At 44.5% G+C, this 24,292-nt stretch overlaps 1 protein-coding gene across 2 annotated transcripts in view; it reads right to left on the bottom strand.

Moving 5' to 3' along the window:
* Positions 1–24,292, bottom strand: part of fto (FTO alpha-ketoglutarate dependent dioxygenase) — a 119,606-nt gene that overhangs the window by 45,094 nt on the left and 50,220 nt on the right. For both annotated transcript variants that reach the window (XM_023429764.2, XM_087180217.1), the window contains one exon: positions 19,866–19,990. In XM_023429764.2, coding sequence (XP_023285532.2) covers positions 19,866–19,990 — 125 coding nt within the window. The remainder of the gene's footprint in view (positions 1–19,865; positions 19,991–24,292) is intronic.

Raw genomic sequence — 24,292 nt, 5'->3', positions numbered from 1 at the left:
AAGGCCCCAGCCTCATCCTGCTTTTGGCAACCCACAAGTCTCAGCATAATTACCCCAGCAACTGTGCTCCTCCTCTGAGATTTGCTAATCTTTGGAGGCTGTGGCGCTACCGTCACTGCCACTCGTTCACTGGAAGGGAGGGAAGGAGGAGAAGGAGGCGCAGTACTGTATCACGTACACCCTTGCTACTATGAATCATAATGCATAAACAGAGCAAAAGAACAGAGGACATCTTGACCTAAAACAGGATGAGGGACAAGGGAAAGGGCACAGACAGGAAGGAGGTTATTGGCCCAAACTTTGAAAAACAACTATTTGCAGAGGAGTCTAAGGAGGGCTCAAAATTCACCTACTGAAAGTTGAGAGCACTGGTGCTTTCAAGCCCAGGACAGTGGGGATATTAGGAAGGTAAAGGGCCTATTGAGTGCCGAGCTATCTTGCCCTGGCACTTAATCAAAGGGATTAAAGCTTGGGAAGCCAAGCCCACAGGTTATCCTCCAGGAAGCATACCAAGTAGTTATCAAACACACCAAAGTTCAAAGCAGCTCAATTTTCCTATATTAGAAGTGTTTTGGTCACAGCCCTCAGGCTTGTTTCTAGGTAAAAGAACTGTGTTAGAAATGTTTGTGCTTGCATGCTTGGAAGAGCAGTGGGCGGGTGCGTGTTCTTAAGTGAAGGCCTGAGTCCATCAGGCTCAACACAGTGTGATCAATCACTCCCAGACCCTGACTCCGTCCCAAGAAAACCTGATCCAACTGTCTCATATTCACATAAGTGTCTCCCACAGACTGAACAGGGTGGGGCGGTGCATTTGTTACAATTAACCTGAACACTTTAGGATAGCTGTCAGTGGGGGATATTATAATTATGCAGCCTTAGTAGCTATTCCAGGAGCCATCATATCTAAAACAGGAGGAAAACATGAGTTAGCAAGCACCAAAAAAAGCGCTCTCTTTGTTCCTGCTGTATTGTAGCAGCCCAGGAAGGAACAGGATCAGACAGGAAGTAAGAAGACTACCCCATAACAGCATACAGGATTGTGGCCAAGCTGTTTACACACATGCGCTAAGCATAAGGGATCAGTGTGATGTGTTTTGTGAGATTTTCTTTGACATTTATAATTGGGCAAGCATAGGGTCAGTGGTTTGAAGCTTAATGTGAGGAATTTCAAAGTGAAAGCACGTGACAAATCCCATGACTCCTCAAAAGTTGCAGTGGTCTCTGTAACCTTTTGTTGCCTTTATAGTGGTCCCGCATAACTCAACCAGAATCAGGATTGCATGTCCCTCAAAATACTAATTAACATTGTCGAGTGTAGTGGTTAGAGGCCCGATTAGGACTGGGGCATTTCATGCTGAAAACGTGTCGTCATAGTACTCTGAGGTAAAGACAACAATATTAGGATAAACACCACTGCGTATGTATAATAAGCCTTCATCATCAAGCCTTTAACTGTCACTGTGGAATACCAGACAATTTTCTTTTGGTCAGTACCATACAGATCTTGGTTTGTCAACAATAAAACCATAACAGCACCAGTCTCAAGAGATTTAAGCATTGCATGAGTGGGATGGGTCCAGAAGGCAACTGAAAATTACACCACTGGAGAGGAATACCTGATGACACAAGTCCTGTATTTCTCCCGGTCCATCACCAAAGCTAAAGTGTGACAGCTTAACTTCATGAAAAAGAATATTTACTCATTATAGCCCATACAGGCCTTGTTATGATGAAATCAGCCTAGTCGCATGCTTAGCATGTTCATTACTGAAGCCTCTAACCTGCCAGAGTCCTGGTATGGCTTCAATAGACAGACCCCATCTGTCTGACGTTAGGACCATTGGAAACAGATGGTCCTTTAATTGTATTTTTGTCCAAATTGCAAAATAGCTACTTGGGAAAGAAGCTAAAATAACATACAAACAACAGCAACTATGATAACAACTGCGTCTGGAATGAAATGAGTACAGTAAGGGATCAAAAACATAAGGCATACAAATTCAGTTCTGCTCTTTGAAAGGGGATCCCCCCTAACATTACTGGCCCAGTATTGATTTACTCTGCAATTTCGCGTTTCTCTCCCCATGCCAGCTCCACAATCTCTGTTGAGCAGGAGGTCCAGCAAACAGCACTCATCAGATTTTTCCAAAACATAAAAGATTGATACCTTGCTTCTTTTCAGACAAAAGAATAATTGAGGAAGGGTTGAAATTGGTATTTGGAGAAAGAAGCACTGAAACCAAAAGTAGATACTCAGGCCCCAGAGGTAGTTTAATAAACCATAATGGGAAAATGCTGCAGAAAGGGCACTCGTGTGATGAAAAATCTGTACCTTGTAAAAAGCCCATTCTTACCTTTAGATCCTTCAAATAAAATCCTATGCAATGGCACTTGTGCAAGACAGAACTACTAAAATCAGGCTTGAGTGCTCATGAGCGATGACATGAAAAACTGATATGGAGCACTTCAAAATATCGTGTAAACTTTTACAATAATACTTGTTGAATAATTTTCTACCAGCTTTCGGACACTAAAACAAAAGAAGATATCTTCTTTTCTCCAACCCCTGCCAGCAGTGCAGTGCATCTGAATAGCCTCCCTTTCCTAAGCCCTGCAATTTTCAGACATGGACAAGAGGGAAAGAACAGATAAACAGGCTCTTTTTACATTTCAGTCCAAATCACATCAAGGTATAAACAGTGAGCCCAGAGCACATCGCCTATTCTTTTTCAAAGTAAGTTCTGCTGTTCCATTTCAAATACCTCAGGGTTATGGGTCATAATGCTGCTTTCCAGCTTCTGAACACGTTTATTCAGGCATCCTACTGTAAATAGGGGGAGATTCAACATCAAATGCCTCTATTCCCCATGCTGGCCCTTTCGTCTGTTCTGAGTGGATGTGTGCTTTTGGCTAACAAAGTAATGGTTCCTCCTCTTCTCTCACCAGACTCTGAATACCAAGTGGCAAAATAATTGAAGCAAGTGCTGAATATAGTTCTCTTTGGTGTCACAATGCATTAAGCAAGGCCCTAAATGGGGCTTGGTATGAAATCAATCAAGTTGGCAAAATAACCAAAACCTAAAGATAACACGAAGCCAATATATGTCAGGAAATTAAATTAGTGTTAGCTTATGTTATGGCTCACAGCTCCTAGGCCATTAAAGAGGTAATAAATGTGTTATAAAGCTCTTACAAGCCCCTAAGGCCATTAAGGGCTGAGCTGCAGAACTGTTTACGAGATTGTTTATTACAGGCTAGGCTTATCATCATTTACCACGCAGAGGTGGCTAAAACGAACTCTATAAATAGCAGATTCACTGGTACTAAGCCAAGCTAAACAGGGCTGCTATAACAGGGATATATGAATTGTCACAAATGCATCCAGTGGCAAGGTGACGCAAAGGGAAGAGAGGAGTAGTGGAAGATAGGAGAGCTGAGAGGAGAGGAGAGGGCAGGGTGACAAGCAGGTGGCTTCATATTGTCTCTATCCACCACATATGTCCCGTCCACTGCCGAGCTGACAGGTAGGGACACAATGTGTTGACCTGAGAGCCTGTTAGAGACCTGCAAGTGGATAAATATAGAGCAGTGGGAGAGCAGAGGTGTCTTAAATGACATATCTAATGATGCTCATCCTCTGCAGTATATGCCCTCAGTCCAGAGGAAGACTGCGGGAATATGAGAACCCGACTGCCGGGTGCTGGCAAAGCCGCAGCTCTAAATGCTCGCTCTTTAAAGTAAACATTGATAGAGGCACAATTGTGTCTTTCATTGTATCTTTCATGTGATTCGACCAACACCCATCCATTCTCCTCCAGCAGACGCATACACAATATAAACATAAACAGCCCTATGCCTCATTTGGATTTGCAGTGAATGGGAGAGATTCATATTAAGCCTTTGCAGCTGTGTGTGTTCCCTTTGCATAGTAGAAAACAGTTTCAAAAGGCTTGTCTATAATGCATAAGAGCCTTTTAGGCTGTGTTTACTGCAACACTCAATTCCTCCCACTGACAATCCATGAACGGGTTTGCATCATTTTGTGAGACATGCCAGTTTTGAATTATTCAGTCACTCATCTCTTCCACAGCACCTCATTTAACAAACACATATGCACATTCACATATAAAAAGACAGAGTGGCCTACAAGGATACTACAACAGCACCTCAGTCAGTCCCTTTGGAGAGGTGGGAATCCTATTACCTAGCCGTCAGAACCTGTCGGACGCCTCTCCCTATGCCAAGCCCCCTTTGTTAGAGGGGAATACGATGTACACCACCAGTCCATTTGGAGGCTGCCTGCTCTGTGTACTTTAATGGGCCTTGGGCCTTGAGCGTCATGAGCAGAAGAAAACACAGTTCAATTTCCCTTCATGAGTGCATAAAACAAGCACCTCCACTGTTCCAGCCCCATGCATAATTCACTGTCGGTGATGTGTGTCTTAAACGCTGCTGAAATATACATGGCGGCATATGCAAATTTGGCAGTGCTCTCACATGCTGTACTTCGCTAAACAGACAACAAGAGAATTGCATGCCACGCAGACAGGCCCTTCTGGACACAGACAGTATGTAGTACAGAATGTAACTGTGTGTGTGCGTGTTGAACGGGTGTTAACTGTAGGTCTTGGATTTGTAGGGAATGCGACAATGCTCGCTGAACTCTTAACTCTCCTTCAACCTCACTGCAGTATTTAAATATGTAAGGATTTACACACTGGTGTGGAAAAACAAAGAAGTAGCATCTGTGAAACTGCACATAGGTCTCTCAAGGTTTCTGAGGGGACATTTTGATGCGAGCGTGGCTTTACCGCTTTTAGCTAACGTGTTTACTGGAGCCACAAATCCAAAAGTATGCTTAGTGTGCTTATTTTAGCAATGATTGTTGGAATCCCTACCAAGTTACCTGTGAGTCATATGTGAGTAAATTTTATTTATTTATTTAAGCCTCTAAGCAGCATCTAGTGGGCAGTAGAGGAAATGTAGCTTACAACTCCAGACTGCAGCTTGGATTTTAACTGTATGTGCATGAGCATATGTGTTTGTGTGTGTGTGTGTGTGTGTGAGAGATCTTTGTGAAGGGTTGTTGATGAGGGAGGAGGAGAGGGCAGACTGGTGGTGTCAGATTTTATAAATGAGGGAGGAAATGTCTTTATCCCAGGTTTGGACACCCCCACCACTTTCCTTACCAATCCCTCCCAGTGTGTGTGTGTTGATGTGTGTGTGCATGGATCGGGCCAGGCACTGGCTCAGTCCGATTCCCAGCAGTGTATCTTTAACAGGGCCTTCCTGCCGGGCTGCCAGCCTGTTCCCCCCTGACGGGACAACAGCCCAGCTGACGCCCCTGCAGCCCTGCCAACACAACCCACGCCTTCGACCCACAATCTGCTCCCCTGATCCTGATGAAGGGAGGGTGGGAAGTGATTAAAAAGAAGATGAGAGCAAACACAATAAAGAAGAAAAAAGAAAGAAAGGTATTCTTACACACAAAGCACATAAATTGCAGACCTCTGGGTGAGTATGTGATACTCAAAAAACACACTTTAGAGGAGCATTCCTTTAAGGTATATATGGACAAATTTTGGGTAAGGATGTGACAAAAGTACTTTATTATGCATCCTAGTGGACATGTGTTCACAGGGAGCTCACATTCATCCTTGCACACAATGGACAAAGACATGGGGTACATCCTGCACGGTCAATCAAACACACACAGTGCATTCAGAAAGTATTCAGACCCCTTCACTTTTTTTTCACATTTTATTATGTTGTAGCCAAATGCTAGAATCTGTAAAAGTCATTCTCTTGATCATCTTTGAGATGTTTCCACCTGTGGTAAATTCAATTAATTGCACATGATTTGGAAAGACACACACTTGTCTATAGGTCTCACAGCTGACAATGTATATCAGAGCAAAAATCAAGTCATGAAGTGAAAGAATTGCCTGCAGAGACAGGATTGTGACAAGGCACAGATCTGGGGAAGGCTACAAAAACATTTCTGCTGCATTGAAGAACACAGTAGCCTCCATCATTCTTAAATTGAAGAAGTGTAGAACAACAGGACTTCACCTAAAGCTGGCCGCTCAGCCAAACTGAGCAACTGGGGGAAGAAAGTCCTTGTTACGGGAGGTTAACATGAATCTGACGGTCACTCTGGCTGAGCTCCAGAGATCTGTGCAGACGGGAGAAACTTCCAGAGGGACAACCATCACTACAACACTGCACCGATCTGGGCGTCATGGCAGAGAGGCCAGATGGAAGCCTCTTCTAAGTGAAAGACACATGACAACGGCTTGGAGTTTGCAAAGAAGCAACTAAAGAACTCTCAGGTCATGAAGAATAATATTCTCTGCTCTGATGAAATCAAGATCCAACTGTTTGGCCTCAATTCCAAGTGCCGTGTCCGGAGGAAATCAGGCAGTGCTCATCACCCACCCAGTACCATCCCAACGGTGAAGCGTGGTGGTGGTGGCAGGATGATACTGTGGGACGTTTTTCAGCGGCAGGGAAAGGGAGACTGGTCAGAGTTGAGGGAAAGCGGAATGGAGCAAAGTACAGAGAGATCATTAATGAAAGCCTGGGTCACGGTGCTCGAGAGTTCAGATTGGGCTGAAGGTTCACCCTCCAATAGGACAATGAATCTAAGGGAAAAAATGAACTTAAATGATTTTAGCATAAGGCTGCAAAATAACAAAATGTAAAAATAATTGAACAGGACTGAATACTAAATGCACTGCATATTCTTTATAGACAACCACAATCACATTCACAAGTATTCAGTTTTCTTTTCCCACAAACAAAGGTCCACACCAGCAACAATGCAAACCACTAAGCCATCATGCCACCAAAGTTCAAATAGGCCCCAGTTTATTAGACTTAGGTTGTGTCTGTGTGTAAAGGGAGGAGGAATTTGAATCAAACAGTATCCTATAGAAAGAAACCCTAACTAGAGACAAAAAAATTAGAACGCCGCAAAATATTACAGGGTAGCTTTACAAAGGTAGTACAGAGCGTATCCAATTAGAGCAAGAAATAATGGAACTACTAATAAAAAATACGCAATAATCAAATGTTTTATAACATATAAAATAATGCAATATCTGACCAAACAAAGAGCGGATGGGGAGTTGCAGCTGTGTAGTCATTAAACTTGAACTTGACATTCACTGAGCTGCTAATGTGCTGTGGATATGCTTTGATTTGACATTTATATTGAGTCGGCTTATATTTTTATAAGCAATATTTTCTCTTGTTTTCATGTGAATCCATGTTTTCTTTTTTTCATTTTCTCAGAAGTTTATTTGATGACTCCTACTTCAACCTTTCTATAAATGAAAACAATTACTACAATTTTATTAACAGACATCACTGTAGTTGATTTCTATTATGAAATCCCACCACAGAACTGCACATTGTTTAGTTATCCTTCATTCTAAGTACATAGAACGCAGCGCCAGTCACTGATTGCACCCACAGTTGCTGCTTTGGTAAATCGCACTCAAATTTCATGCATATTGCAAGCAGACAGAATGAAAGTTGCGGTGCATATTTTTCTTTATGCCATCACATACATACACTATATCTGGCCCACGGTGTGTACATGTGCAGCTGCCAAAGCTGTGGTGTCACTGGTGTTCACTGGTGTTCACTGGTGTTGAACAGTGTGTTAACAGGATGTGTAATGCGGTGTGCTGGTCCTGTGCTGCAGCCAGGGCTGGGTGGCAGCAGCACTGTAGGCTACAGTAGGGCAGTTATCATGAAGCAGTCATGTAGCTGCTCTGCTGGGCCAGTCTAATTACAGGAGAACAGCGTGCACCAGCCTGGGCCTCCAAATGGCACCATATGTTTTCCCAGACTAACCAGCTGAATAAATGCCATTTACCCATTCAGGATGCACTGTGCTCTGTGTCTGGGAATCAGTCACTCACACTCATATAAAACCATTCAACCCCCCACCCCCACCTCACCCCCCCCAAAACACCCTTCCACCCACCTCCGCCATATAAAACTCAAACTCAGCTGTCGGTGATTTACCATGCTCACCCCACCATGTACCCTCACACAGCTTCCTGTTCAGTTTAACCATTTACAAATCCTATTGTAGGTTTGTCTGTGCCTCTCTAACACACACTGACCCGTATAATGATGCCGTTGATTGTGCTGTAACCAGTTTAGTTAACCAAAGAGGTCTGGTTAATCAGAAATAGTGTTTCCAAAAAGCCAGCAGCAGTGTTAGGGTGTGGTCACATCCATTCTTCTTTTCTTTGAGGGCATGTGGTAAGCGACCCGCGCAGTGAGCATGCTCAGTAACCTGACAAAGTCACCACTGGTAAACTGGTTAGTTATTTAGTGACCCCAGATGAACAAGACATAAAAGAGTAGAATTATTTTACGTGATGTGTAATGGTCACATCTGCTGTCTGGGCACTGCAGTTGTGCTGTCGAGCTAATCTTGCTGTTAGCTGCTTGTGCTGCAACCAGCCAGCAACTCTCGAACTTTTTGGCTTGTGCAAATATAACATGAAGTAGTAGCAATTTTCTGTGAACAGAATAAGCGGGGAGTGATATTTAAATTTTCAGATTGTTTTATAAATGCTCAAACAGGGAAAGTTTTTCAATGGAAAAAAATAATGATCAGAAATTTAAAAAAAATTAAAATCATTTTGTGTAGCTTTTATTCATCTTTTCTATCTTGCAAATTATCTCACATCCCTACCCCAAGTTGGGAACCTGTCACTTGGCTTATCATGGGGTGATACTACAATTCAATAAGGTTTGGATACTAAGCTAATAGGGATGCCCTTTTTCATTTGGCTTTGATGTGAACATGGAGCATTTCCCCACCAACACTCACTGGCAAATTTACAATCACAGCGACACTGATAACAAGAACATAATTCTTTGTGGTTGCAGAAAGCTGACAACATTTGTATCATGACCTCTTTCTTTGGAAAAGCTCCCTGTATCATCACTTGATAGACCTATCACACATCATCGGTCTGTTAATGAGAACAGCCGAGGCAGAGGCACTCACAGATGCCTATCGAGGGCAGAAAACAAAAAGAGAATGTAAGTAAATATGGACTGTAATTAGTATGACAAGGTTGAAAAAACAGATAACACACCGCGGCAGCCCGAAGGCCTACTCTTTCACACATGCACATGCACATGGACGCTTGCACATGCACAGGACACACACAGGCACTTCACTGTACACTCACACACACACTGGGAACAAATCAAATGTTTTAATCAGCTTGCTACAGCACATAATGAGGATCCACTAAGCCCCAGCTATCAGCTGCCATCGGCCACTTACTTGTGCCTTCAAAGAGCTGATTTTTCACTTCTAATACAGTAGCTATCAAGACTGAACACAGTCTGGCATGGGCAATAAAACCTGAAAAGTGCAAATGATGTTTCAGCAAGTGATATATATGCAGCAAGGCTTGGAAGCAATTACGTACAAGTGGACAAGACAGTGCAGCCTATGGGAAAAACGTGTGGGGGCTGAATACACCCTATTTGTCACCGCTGTGATTTACAGCATGGAAATACTAGAGATTGGTTGTCTAAGATCTTCACTGGAAATCACGGGCATAAGATATGAAAAGTATCAACTCAAAAATCGAATTGTTCATGTGATGACCTTAAATACCTTGCATAACCCAACTCACTCCTCCACTAACCGATACTGTATCAGACTTATCTCTCACCTTGAGTGTTCACACCTTGTGATGCGGCGCAGTGTGCACCTGGCCCAGCCACACCTGCTGCATAGCACAAGGCAATCACATGAATCAGTCAAGTCAGTTACAACCAGTCTAGTTTCTACAGAACTGCAGGTATGTAAGAAATATTTCTCAACCGTCCAGGTGTGTGTGTGTGTGTGTGTGTGTGTGTGTGTGTGTGTGTGTGTGTGTGTGTGTGTGTGTGTGTGTGTCTGTGTGCGTGCATGTGTAGTCGTAAGGTGTACGTGTGGAGATGCACAGAATGTGTGCACGTGGGCCGCCTGGTGCAGTTTCTGGCCTCCTGGCATACCTCTGACCTCTGTGAGGAGGACTTACAGCTCCAATCCTCCAGCTGGAGAAGTGATGACCTGAGAACTGAACAAACTGAGAGTCCTCCTGTCCTTGTCATTTTCCTGCCTGCCTGCTGCAGTTTGCCCTGATTGGGGGACATGCATCGAATTCAGTATTTTAGTCTTGATTTCTTAGCTTGACTTAATTTACGGTTACTATTTTTATATACTGTTTATATTCTTTTATTAGTTTTTAATTTACAAATGTTTATACTAATATGTGTTTGAGTTAAATTTTAATATAATAATTAATTGACTAAGCCCAGAGACAACATATCCCCCCAGCAAAACACTGTCCAACAAAGTGTGGCTCAAACAGACATTGAAAAGCTGGCCAATCTTTGACAGAGGTTGAAATACACGTCAAACCTAAAGCGAGCTAACTCGAGCCTCTGTAGCAACATCCGGTGCAGCCTGCTGTAAAATAAATGACGTTGTTAGCTGCAGACTCGCAGGTGAAATGTGCTGCTGCTACAATTATTCTAATGCCAGCATGCCAGAATGCCAGTGCTACCAAATGCTGCTGTCAGCCCAGGGGTTTAATTAGTTTGGCACGTGCGCCACTTATAATCACCTGCCATTACCAGCTCTGGCTGCATCTGCTTACACGTCTGTCAGTGCCGGGCAGGCTGTGCATGTGCGTAAAGGGTTGTGGGTGAGTTGGATGGTGAGCGTATATTTTGGCAACAGAACACACACCTCAACCAACCAATGTGAAATCTAGACACAAAGGATTCATTGGCATCAGTTTTCTGTAATACCTATAAATTTTGAAGTGTATATTAAAACTGACTACAGCCAGGACAATTGTATTAGTGGTACAGACTTGTCAACAGTCCATCTGTACAGATGCATTGTGAAAACAGGGGGGAGCAGGGCTTCATAGTGTCAGACTGCATTGTGAATAGAGCTACACCTCAGGCTGAATACATCACATTGTGATTTCATGAGAGCTGGAAGAGGTGAAAGATGAAAAAACTTCAGGGCGGCTGGTGAATCTCAACCCAAAACAGGAGAAATGGAAGTTAAAAGTGAATCGTTCACTCCCCCTGGCGTAGCATTGGCTACCTTTAGGGTTGGAGTAGAAGGAGGAGGAAGAGGAGGAGGAGGAACAGGAGGAAAAGAGAAGCCCCCTGGCTCTCACAGTCATGTGACCACTGAGCTCAATATCTGAAGGATGGACCCCAGGCTGTGTATTTAGCTATTAGGCCGTGAGCTTGTGTGTGTGTGTGTGTGTGTGTGTGTGTGTGTGTGTGTGTGTGTGTGTGTGTGTCTGTGTCTGTGTCTGTGTGCCTGTGTGTGTTTGCGTGTGTGTGTGTGTGTGCATGGGGCTCTATACAGGCGTTCCCACTGACAGAACAGCGACTCAGTTCTTCACATTCACCTATGTCTGCCACAATACAATAGCTCTAACTATCCCTATTATTTTCAGAAAGTTCCCATTTAGCACTAAACCATGGCTTCAATATTGTGCCGCCTCAAAAACATCTGTCGGGACTTGTGTGGCTACACTAATTACAAATATCTGCAGTAATCCGGCGCCGATAAGAGAGTCATTACTCCACCAGACATTTATCACTATGGGATTGATGACCCATTTCAGAGGCAGCCTTTGTACGGGGAAGTGAAATCGCTGATATCCCTTTTATCCTACATCGCTGCTGAAACCATCCATTCGTCAGGAGGCAAGCTAGTTAGAATTATAATTAACAGCTATGGACTTTGGCCCTAATAGAATTTTTGCAGGAAACTGCAGATTGACGTCAGAGGGGACGATGGGGGAGTCTTTTTGTGTTTTTCTTTCTTACTAATTGCCACTTGGAGTGTCTGTCTGTCAAGAAGAGCTGCTCTACGCTCTGTCAATAAAGTGCCCCGGTTTCGCCAATTTGTAAATATATAAGATTAGTCATTTAAAGATGTGAATGCACAGGCACAATGCTTCAGTGCAATAATCTGTCACAAACACAAATGCACATTCATAGGTCAAACATAAAATATGCGCTTCCCTGCTTCAAAATCAGAAGTTATGGTTTTTCTCTGACTCTTTTTCATTCTCAAACTCACTTGCACACCCACCCACCTCCACACACACAGAGCGGAGCAGCAGATGATCACAGTAGGTAAGGACTAAAGGTCTGGCCACCTGCTGGCCACGTCCCGTCTCTGTAGCGGTAATGAACAGAGACAGCTTGGGGACCGCCCTGCGAGCTTGTCCCCCCTTCCCAGTCTCCCTGCTTCAGGGCAGAGCTGGGGGCCCTGGGGTGACAGAGACGCCAGAGATGTTCTCCATACTGACAGGCAGGTCTTACCTGGCCAACCCACTGTACACATTGGCCCCGGAACACACACACACACACAGACACACACATGCACATGGGGACAAATGTGGAGGTACACAAAGAAGTGCCGTATACATGTGCACACTGTAACTGTTCACACGTGTTTATGTACCTACACATATGCACATACTGAAGTATACACCCACACATACACACACGCGCTGACCCCAGGGTAATTCCTCCAGCACGCGGCTGGTGACAGGAGCAGCTGCGGCCACTACGGCAGACAGATGAAATTTTCATAACTATCTCCTCCAACTTCCATCCTCACCTTCAGGATAATTTATGACCTGCCTGCCAGCCTTGAAGAGACAATATGCTAGCTATGAAATGAAGTGTTCCAGTGGTGTAGGTTATAATTAACAGAGAAGATGTGTGTATATGGGGTGGGGAGGGTGGAGGTGGAGGGGGGGCTGCTCAGGTGGGGTGGTTGTGGTAGATGGAGAAAAAGGCAAAGGATGGAGCATGTGGTGTGTGTGCATGTATAATGTGCATGCATATGCGTGTGTTTAATCACCACATAACATTGCTGATGTTAGATCTGTGATATCGACGCCAGCATCACAACAATGGCAAAGACACCTTCCCTGAGCCCAGCACAGAAACACAATGTGAAACATTACAAGCATCCGACATGCAGATCTCTGTGTATTTACTGCGGGCCTACACTTCCCATAATTCTCTGTAAAGGCTATACTTGTGCTCATTAGCTCACTTGCTACAAACAAGCACATGTACAGTTGGTGCAGTTTAATGTTTTAAGGAGAATTGCCGTCCCAGAACAAACAGGAATTAGATGAGATAAACTGTATTGACAGTGTTTTTGGTGAGCACAACCTCCATCACGCCATAATGTTATGTTCTCACTGTTTGTTTCACATGCCTGCCACACATCCTCACCCAATCATGCTCTATCAGCTCTCTGGGATGTTGGGTTTGACCAGAAAAAATGTCCTGGTTTTCCTGACTACCAGTAAAACAGGCCCAAACCCATTCCCTCCCCCCTTGTCCTTACCACATTGTCTTTTCCAAACACAAATCTTGTTTCCATATTAAAAAAGGCAGCATTTAATAGGCAACTGTCTCTGCAACAAGTGTGTTTAAATGTCTGTGGGACTTTTAATGACATCTCTTACTCTCTCGTTCTCCCTTTCTGCGCCACACTTCGTTGCCAAGCTCTTACTGTGAAATGCATAATTATGAAATGACTGTTTCCATTAAAATCTGTAAGCAATTTAATGCAGTTGTGACTCAATCAAGGATAAGTGAAGATATTTAACAAACAGAGTGTGATACTGATCCCTGCCAGTTGCGGACATTCCATTCCCACACCCAACCACAGAGCGAGAGAAAGCATGTATCTCAAGAGCTAATTACTGAGCCAGGCAAGATAGACCTAAGTGCATATTTACACAGGTAGAACTTGTTTGTACAGTAAGTAGAAGGTAAAGAAATAGCATCATCGGTCATCTTGCTCACAGCATATTCCTGTAAGAATAAGACATACTCCTGATGTACTTTCCAGACTGGGAGCTACATAGGATGAGAGGCCGATTACTACGGCAACAGCAGCTGTGAGGTTCTGCTGAGGTCAGGACATGTCATGCATAACTGAGTGATTGCTAAACAGGGGCGGGTGCATGAGAGAAGAATTCATAATTTACATTGGAGCACACACAAACATACACCTCACAAACACGCAGGCCACAGGCGATCTCGCTGTACGCATGTAACCGGTCTGAGGGACCACACAGACATGTTTTAGATAAAGACAGACAAATTAGACGACAGCGTCTTAGGCTAACCACTGCGCTTGCGCTAATTACAGGCTGGCCGGCGATGAAAGAGACAGATGACATGTCCTTATTTGTTTTCTCCTCCAGTGCCCTGAACCAAGTAAACACAGCGATGCATGACGGCAAAAGTAGATGGTACAAAGAAAAAGACACACAGGCAACAAGAGTTCCACACACAGGTGTTTGCCCACCATCACAGCGAACAAGCCCCTGAGGTGAAAAAAGAAACAGGGGCGCAGCCAGCAAAACTTTTGGCTGGCAACGGATGCCAAGGAAAACAGACTGAGCTGGCCCTGTCTGATCTGCTTGCAAACCAGGACTGCTGTTGTGGGGGTGATGTCGAGGCAAATGTGGGGCTGCTTGTCTGGGAGATCTGATTAACCTGTCACCTCGAGTTGCAACTTACATTACACAGGCCTGGTTGACAACATGCCCGGAAACCGACCTGCCGCCAACCGGAACGCCAGCTCACCCTTACTAATTAAACCTACTTATTTACAGCTTGATGCCACCCTCTCTTAACTGTACTCCACAAACCCTGTTTCCCGAACCCATCCACATGACAGCCAGTCAGATTCCACACGGTGAGAGAAAATCGTGAAATAACTTGCTGCCTACATGCGTGTAAAATTTTAGAAACTCCTCCCAGTCACTTGTGCAATTACAGCTGAACAGATGACGGCTTTGCTACAGATCTATGGGAACCTGTACCCAACAAACCTTTAAAAGAGAGTTAAGTTGTCAATGGCATGAGAGCAACCCCTGCAGTATGGCGCCTCCATTTCTAACACTTAAAGTAGCACATTAGACAAGGCTGTCTGTCCATCTTCATTGTGGACACGACACTAACAATCTTTCCAACTCCCATCTGGGACAGGGGACCTCCATTGTCTCCATCTCCCTGCTCCACCTCACTGCAGAAACTGGGGCGGGGTCTGTCAGGGACAACACAAAAGAAATGTCACAACTCCTGGAATGAAGTGCCAGCCAACGAAGGTCTCTCTCCTCCTTTATCTGTGTTACTATGCGCCTCCACAGGGGTGCAACTGGTAGCTGACAACACTACTGGGGTCATCCCTGGTTGGGCACAGCTTCAACCGAGGCTCTATGGCCCCTTCTGGCCCCTGGTGACCCATGGTTTTGATGACAGACTGGGCCTTTTGTGTAGCAGCGCCCTGTCCAGGTGAGGACAAGAGAGGACGACAATGGCAGGAAACTTAAAGCTGATGGAGGCTGGGAGACGGACCTACAGGGTCACGGGTCAGGCTGGACAGCTGAGTGATGCCTGCAGCTGTGGACACGTGGACATCCTTCTCTGTTCTTTGGCTCGGCTTGCCATGTCAGCTGATGTTTCCTTTGTCTTGGGATAAAGACCTCACTAACTCTCAACAAGTCGAAGAAAAGTAATAAACACAGGCAACAGATGTACTACGCCACAGATTCTGAGTGTACAGCTATTATAGTGACACCGTAACCTGTGCAGCGAGGGTCAACTACTTGTCTTTTCAAAGGGTGACTGGAACTGAATTAGATAAAAGAGGACACTTGCCTATAATTAATTAAAAATTTTACATGGAGGCTATTTAAAATTTAAAAAATATACATATAAAAGGTTAAAACTAAATGGAAATAAGAGGAACTAGATGCTCCTCTTGGAGTGAACACTCTGAAAACAATCCGAAAATACACCATAAGGTACAAGATGTTGTACTTGCAAATAAAGAGAAAAAGCCTTTATGTAACTTAATTTGTGCTGTGTAGTATCACCCCACATTTATTTTTCAGCAACTACTTACAAGCTTATTAAAAAAATAAACACATATATGCCTCCAAACTCCAGCGATCCACACATCCTGAGCTGTCCGACTGTTTCTGATGCCAAAGGTCATTGGCTGCCTACTCTCCTACTGGCCCACACTGAGACATGGGAGGACCGGGTTGCCAAGTCAGGCACAAACCCTGCTTTGGGTCATAAACACCTCCGCCTGTCTCTCCTCCTTTTTCTCCTCCACAGAGGTGAGTTGGGTTTGCACTCTGTTAATCTTTCACTATAGGCCCGCTCGCTTTTACACTGGCCCGCTTGAGAACAGAAGAGGGGAATGAAAGAGGGGTAGTAAAGGACAAAAGTGGATAAAAGAGCAGGAAGAAAAAGCCATAGAGAGGGCCAGATGGGCACCTTCACAGTCCATTTATCAAACCCAATGTGGCCCTCCCCTCCCCTCCCCGCTGCTCTCATGTCCTAAACCCCCATGTAATTCTGTAATGATTTTCATTATCATATAATGACCTTACAAAGCCTACAGCAGTTTGCATGGTCAGTACAAAACTCACAGCTGTTCAATTCAGAGTTTGCTCACCGGCTGTGACAAAGCTTTTTTTTTTTTTTTTTGCTTTTTCTGTTGGTCAGAACAGTGACCTTTAGGCTCCGGGAGGTCAGCATGAGGTCACCTCATCCAGTATCCAGGAGGTTCAAAGGTAGCCATACTGTAAGCATACAGATTCAAGGTAGCATCACACCAAGTAACTACTGTTAGTAAGTTCAAATATAGCACTTTGGCAAACAAAACCACAGAGTATAATTGTGCAGGCGAGAAACGAGATATGTAAGTGTTGAATCTCTATAGTTGTAGTGCATCCAGGATGTGTCATTTCCTATCCTAAAAGGCCTGCTCCCTGGAGTTTGTGCCTTGCTCTTCAGTCTGCACTTCCTGTGTGGCATATACTCAACTTCTCTACTACGGTACAGTCACCCACCCACATAACAATCCATCTATTTCCAGGGTACTCACGGGACATTTACCAAAGGGACACGGAGGGCAGCATCTATCAAAGAATTCACCATGTGCATCGGGAAAACCCAGTTACCAGAAAAGCTCATAAGAATAAAAAAGCTCTCATAACTTTGTTGGCTCAGAGTGAATGAATGGACTGCATCTGCTAGCGGGGCGAGCAGCGGCATCACTCACTCTGAGTGCCCATAAGTCACTTGTGAAGAACCACTGGTCACCGGGTCCAATTCCTCTTTCCTTCCTTCTACCTAGTGCTAAAAATGCCCTGGAGGCAGAAAATGGCAGCTAGCAGGCCCATGTTCCACCACAGAGTGCTGCTTTAACTGGTGTTTGAGAAACAAAAGTCAGCGAGAAACTTAATCAATCAATGCTGGTTGCTTATGTTTATGTGCCTCTCGCAAGAGTCATCAATCATGCTTTTTTTTTCTTTTCTTTTTTTTTGCTTTTTTCCACCCTTTTGCAAGCATTATGTGCTGAATGGAAACCATGGAAACAAAAGGCTGTATTATGATAAAAGTTTGCCTGTTGCATATTGTGTGGAAACCTAATTAGGATGCCCGATGAAAAAAAAACAAAAAAAAAAAACAGCAGCAAAATGAATCAGTAAATTAATTTCAGAAGTCCTATTTTGGTGCATGGTTTTATGAAAATAAACAAAGGTTTGAATACATCTGACTGAAGTGAACTAAATTCACTCACTGCATGTCTGATTCTGTAATATACTGTATCTTTAATTCAAAACAATGACTTTGCCTCTAAGTAGTATGCATAAAGAAATACAAAGATTTTCTTTCTCCACGAAGAAGGAGTAAAGCAATCCTTAACTCTCATCAGACACAAATCTCTACCAGTACGTCCCACTTAACATTGCACACAGCCATGTGCTTAGGTTTGTGTAAATGCTATCTGTTGACAGCCACTTGACAGGATGACCTCTGGCTTTTTTGTAAGTGGGGGCTGTGGAGGTTAGGGGCAGACATTTAATGTGTGTAACCCTTAACACACATTAAATGTGTGTAAATGCGAGGGTGCAGCTGGAGTTCAAACATATTGTGTGGCATGCTTGCCCTTTACCAAAACTAATCTAATCAGTCTTTCACTGCTGATAGAGTAAACGTCCCGTCTGCCCCACCGACAAGGACTGAGCATTTCCTGTCCTGTTCTGTGATACTAGTTGTCAGGACCTTTAGGGTGGGCTGGGCAGAGTCCAGGGTTAGACATGGTTAGTAGGTGGTAATGTTGCATTGTGGGTGGTGGGGGAAGAGGGATGGCGGAGGATGGTGCTGATGTTCGGTTGGGGGTGTGTGTGTGTGTGTGGTTTCTAGCTTTCAGCACCTGCAGCTGGAATGCACTATCAGCGCAGGCCCTACATCAGAGTTGTGAGGTGGTGGTCGTCAACACAGCAAAGCAAGGTGTGTGGAAACAGCCTGTTTACAAGGCTCATCTGGATGGGGCATGGCTAAGGGTCAACTAGAGGGGACAACTCATTACAGAGGGGCACCATGGGAAGATGAGGGCAGCAACACTGCAGGAAGTTAACACAATATTTCTCAAAAGAAAAGATGTTGCTGTCAGGAATTTCTTGTCTGTGGATTCTGCCTCTGGCACTTCTGCTTTCTCTTGACTCTGGATCATGTCTGGTCTACAGTGTCTGGTTGTGTGTGTGTGCTTGTGTGTATGTGTGTGTGTGTGTATGTGTGCGACACTGAGGTCAAATCTGTCGATAGAGACAATAAGCAGTGAAACATATGCAAGTCCAGTGTTTACATGCATGCCAGTATTTGTGTGTGCACTTGCTGGTGCTGAAGGGGAGAGTGACTAAGAGACTGAACAGCTAAAATAACACTGCACTGTGTGTGTGAGGCCCTTCTTTATCTGAATGAATGGTCAGTGTTCTAATCCCTACGCTCTCTACTCTTATCTGGAAGGAAGGAAGTGACTGGGCTTATCCAAGACACACGTGTCGTTGTGATAGCTGTGATAGCTGCCAGGCCTGAGGACCACAAACAAACACCAACTACACCACCGTGTATCTGTGGAATTCACATCTGCTCTTCAGAGGGAATCATTGTCAAAGCACACTGAAGGAAAGTAGGACTAATGTGACGATTCCTGATTGTTTTGTTTCTTGATGCGATCACAGCTATTAGCCCTATCGGTCCCCACTGTTTTGGCTTGCACATACCTCACTAACATTTGCACAATAGCTCTGCTGCTTAAGAGTAAAACAAACAATCACGCTTGGTTGTAACACATCCTGGTATGGCAATGCAAGCAACATGTGTGTATCAAAGGCCTGGGTTCGAGTCCTACCCCTGTGAAATCAGAAAGGTGATTCATACGATTTCACTTGAGTAAAATCTGAGTAAACTTTACTTTGAGTGAGTGTTACTGCACATTGCCATTTGTTGCCTCTTATTTATTGGTTGTGAGTCGGTTGTGAGGCCATAGTGTCTATCAATTTCATTAACTGAAAGGGTTAATAATCACTATTAGATGTGATGGTACATGCAGCAACTCAGGCCAATCACTCTTCATGGAGAATATATATTCTATGACCTTGTTTCAGGCAAATCATGGCAACTAAAGTAGAAACATAGACACAAATTTATGAGCAGCCCACAACAAAATGTGTAAATATGTGTCTTTGTGTAAAAAAAAAACAGGTCAAATTTGTATAAGATTTAATTTCCAAACTAAAGGAGAACTTTATTCGTGTGTGATGGCGTTTCTATTTTGAGTATGAGACCGTGCTTGTGCTTCAGAGTGTCTTACTTTACCTGTCTCACACATCTTGTCAGAGATTTATCTTTCATAGTCCAACACAAGGAACAAAGTTGGCGGTACATTGTGTTACCTGTCTCTCCATGTCTGTCTCTGCTGGTGTCTGTCTGTCAAGGCAGACAGCAGGGTCTCTGCCATCTCCCTCCGTCCCTCTCCTGCTCTGCCCTCCTCCTCCACTGTAGCCAGGAAGAGCATGGTCTGAAAAAGAGAAGCAGAAGAAGAAAAGAGATGCAGATGTGCAAATGACACTATGACCTCGACCATAAGAAAAACATGGCATTCCAAAAAAATGTAACTTCCATTTGCAATCAAACAGTGGCTCAAATGATATGGGTTGTTCTACCTCCCACGACATACTTGAGTAGGACACATCAATGCTACTTGGCTCTATGAAATCTTCCGCTAAATATTAAACCAAGTGGAACTGAGGAGAAAGACAACCTGAAGCAATTCCCTCCATCCTTGAGCGTCTATGCTCAGTTTAGAAATTACACAGCTCTGAGCCAAGACTCCATTATAACATCCCTGGGACGGCGACATACAGTAAGTCTAGTATAAAGTCAGTTTCACATCAGAGGATGGGCAAATTACACCCAATATTAGAGTGTGAGTCAATTAATCACGTCCTGCACAGCACAGTGTAATGTGTGAGTATCCCCCTGTTGAACATGAATTACAGGCCGGCTTAAAGTGTGACGTGGCACATCAGTGCTAATCTGAGACATCCTGGCAAACCTTCGCCTCCAAGCCCTCCGCAGCCTCTAAGCTGGTTGAGAGGGAGTCAAATGAAAAAGGATCTGGCAGCCCAAATTAAATGCAATGCTGTCAGCCACACTCAAATCCCTCTTTCCCCTTACCGTCTCCCTCCTCTTCTCTACCCTTCACAAACTCTCTCCCTCTCTGAATATCCTTATATGTCCCCCCCCTCCTCCTTCTCCTAGCCTCTGAGATGTGATGGATCTGTAACTCTGACTGACTCTGACGTCTTGTTAAGAACAGTCTCTTCCTGTCACATCCACCAGTCAAGCATGTTCATTTCTTCCCATTAACAGTCACTCGCCTCCCCAGTCATCCAACCGTCTTTTCAAAAAAAAACCCACAATGTAAAGGAACCTTCATTCCTTCTCCTCTCCCTCTTTTTTTAATCCCTCGCTGACAATCCACCTGTCTGTCTTAATTCATGTGAAGATGCGTTTGATTGTCTGTGTGTGTGTGTTTCCAAAGGAGAGGAGTGTGATTTGCCGACAGAGTAATATGCTTACTTCCTCCACACCACACAGGACAGGTGTCAAAACATGTGGCGGTGTGTGACTGATTACACCTGACTCTGAGGAGACACCAAAGATTACGTTGACCAGGAGGAAGCAGGGCCGGCTGTACTGCCTATGGAAACTGTAAGTTTTGGTTTTGATCAAACTCCCGTCCTCCTGGGATGAGTGACAGTCTCAGAAAGTGCCAGAAAGTGCATTCAGACTGTATCACCATCTCAGATGGTAGACATCATATCGCCATGCCGGCCATGTAGCACAGTTTCAATGGTTCAAGCACAGCGTTGAAGAGCAAGTGACACGTAGTTGATCTGAAACCTGCTCTGATGTGTGTTTGCTTCAGCTCTTCCCAAAGCTGGCTCTGAAACAGAACAAGTGGTGAGGAAATAGAGCGCAGTCCAATGAGCCTTAACTATGTTAAAAACAAAATTAAAATGCAGCCTGCAAAATATTAATTCACTGAATAAAAAAAACACAATGATGTTCAAACATCATCACCTTGTTTTGCGTTGGAGTTGATAAACTGATGACCAAAATCCATCGACAAGGTTTTTGTCACAACTCAGGGATGATGACAGAAGTCACCAAAATAGACCCTAACGCCTGCCAACACACTGAAGTCTGTTCACCTCCTCTTCCATTGAACACACAGGTGACAGCTTGTGCTTTGGGGGAGTGTGTGTGTACATTTGTAGATTTGTATGCGAAAGCCTCCTTTGATGTTTGTTCTCGGCTAATTTCTGTGAGGATAGGTGTGCCTCTGATAATGAATGTGTGTGTAGTAAATGTGTGTTACTGAACCTCCTAACCATGTGTGTGCATGTGTGTTTGCGTGCCAATGTGTGTGTGTGTGTGTGTGTGTGTGTGCTTGTGTGTATGTGTGTGTGTGTGTGTGTGTGTATGATCTTGTGTTTAGAAGAGCTGGTGCTGAGAGAGGCCTTCAGGTTTAGCCCCAGGCTGATCCCCAGGCCATTTAGACACCCCACTGGTTGTTTACTGGTCAAGCCCAGCCTCAGTCAGCTACGGCCACACCACAGCCCTTTGTCTTTGGGTCTATGTTAGCACTAATCAGCCCCCTCATTCCTCCTATTTACCCCTTGATGACAGTAGCTGTCCTCAAACCTCCACATCTCTCAGCCTGATGCTGACCACAGATGTCCCCCTGACCCAGGCCACACCGAGGTGAAAGAGAGGACAAGGAGGACGTGGGTACCCCCATCCCTGGTCCCCATGCCCCAAACTCAACCTTGTCTATTTTACTACAGATAGGCATAAACATTTCCGGCCCTGTGCAGAAGCAGGGTGGGTAGACAAATACACAGCTAGGCTTAGGTGATAGTTTGGTTGGTGGAGAGCTGGAGTGATGATAGCGTTCCAAGCCAAGGCTGGCTGTAGGGCAGCCTGGGGCGGCTCACTAACACCTCAAGCCAGGACTGTATCTTAAAACCAACAAGCATCTGTCTATTCTATCACAAAAACAACATGTCACTCATTCAACACAGAATAATAGAATGGGAAGAGCGTTGCAGCACACATTGCAACACGCTGTACGTCCCTTAAAACTTCACACAACAGCCGTCACAGGTCACATAATAGCTAAGAAGCAAGTGCTCAAAGGGAGGAAGGTTAAAAAAAGATGCATGCAGAACTGAAGGTTTACACTCCATAAAACAGAGCTACTAGCTGACCACCAGAGCGTCTGAGAAACTGTTAACACCCCATGAAATGTCTTAGCTGACTTTAGACCAGTACTTTCAGGGGACCCAGAGCACTCTTAAGCTCACTGGCACTCGCTTATATAGGGAACCTTTTACATGTGCAGGCCACAAACGCTTACAAATTTACCTCCCTTATTAACTATTTCAGTTGACAGGGGTGATTTCTGGACCAGAATAGACCCAATGATGGATGGTTCCCTAAAAAAGTAGGTGGTAAACAAACTCACCAGTAACACCAAACATTCCCCAGGTTTTGGCGGGTGGCTGATGTTACACTAATTTGGCACCACGGTGCCTCCCCTGCCACAGTAAGTGCACCTCTGTCTGTCAGACTGGCAACCTCGGCGACTGTCTCCCTGCCACTAGCATGTGCAACAGGCCCCAGCAACAGGCCAGCAGACTCCCCCTGCCTTTCTGTGTGCCAACACGTCTGTGTGGCCATATGGAGGCAGGCGTGGCCCTAACTTGTAATCCATTCTACTGTTTGTGACCGTTGAGTCACCACTGGGGCCTTCAAACTCATAGTAACAGCATGCGAGAACTTAAAACCCCTGCAAAACTAGTTCAATATTAAAAATTACATCTACTGCATTAAGGAGCCAATCTAATCAAGCCTGACTTACTCTACAGTGAATGAGCCATGTGTTTAAGGAAAAAATACCTTTTAGCTGCAGAAGAGGCTGTTAACTTTCTGGCCACGGACCAACTCTAAATCCAAATGGACTTTGCTATTCAGTTACATATATTGTGTGTAAAACCTAAACCTCACCTAAAAAGATCCTCCACTGACAACCTTCTGTGGAGCAATTTGAGATTTAATACTTCATGTGGTGAAAAAAAGAAAATGTTTCCGTTTTATTAATGGTAATCAGATTGTGGCTAAACTCTCCAAGATTTTTGGTCGCTAGGTGAATGACTGAGAGCTCTGCTGGTTTTCATTTTAGCCATCAGCTAAAACACAGATTAACACCTGAGAATAAGAGCAGCTGAATGATTTTGGGAAATCCCCTAATATCCTGGACAGACAGCAACTTTTTCAGACCGCAGCAATTACATGAGATTTGTAAAATGAATGATGCATACCTTCTCTAACACCCCCCGCCCCCTAACTTGACTTCCCTCTTGCCCACCTACATGGCGAGCACATTAGGGAGATATCTCAAGCTTTAAGGTTGAACCCTTTCCTCCACATCTCCAGATACTCCACTGACATTTGCCACAGCTTAAGCCCAGCTGCTCTGACATCTGATTTCATAGGCCTTAGGAGTGGGAGTTTGGCAGACTCTTAGCTGTCTCCATCCCCCTCTCCCCTCTAATACAAGAAACCAATATCACTTTGACCGCTGGTGGAAAAAGGCATCAGGCACCTTGCTTGGGGTAATGGATAGCTTCTGCTCACTGATATAAACAACTGGGGAGCTGTGATCCTGCCAGGGCCAGTTCCAGTCTGGACAAGGGATCTGTGTGTGTTTGCTGCATGCCACCGCTGAGTTACTTTGCTCTTGAGGGGGTGG

The sequence above is a fragment of the Seriola lalandi genome, unplaced genomic scaffold (assembly GCF_002814215.2).
Source record: "Seriola lalandi dorsalis isolate HSWRI2012SDOR001 ecotype SW California unplaced genomic scaffold, Sedor1 jcf7180002054898, whole genome shotgun sequence".
Taxonomy (NCBI): Eukaryota; Metazoa; Chordata; class Actinopteri; order Carangiformes; family Carangidae; genus Seriola; species Seriola lalandi.
This window is presented reverse-complemented; position numbering and strand designations above follow the sequence as displayed.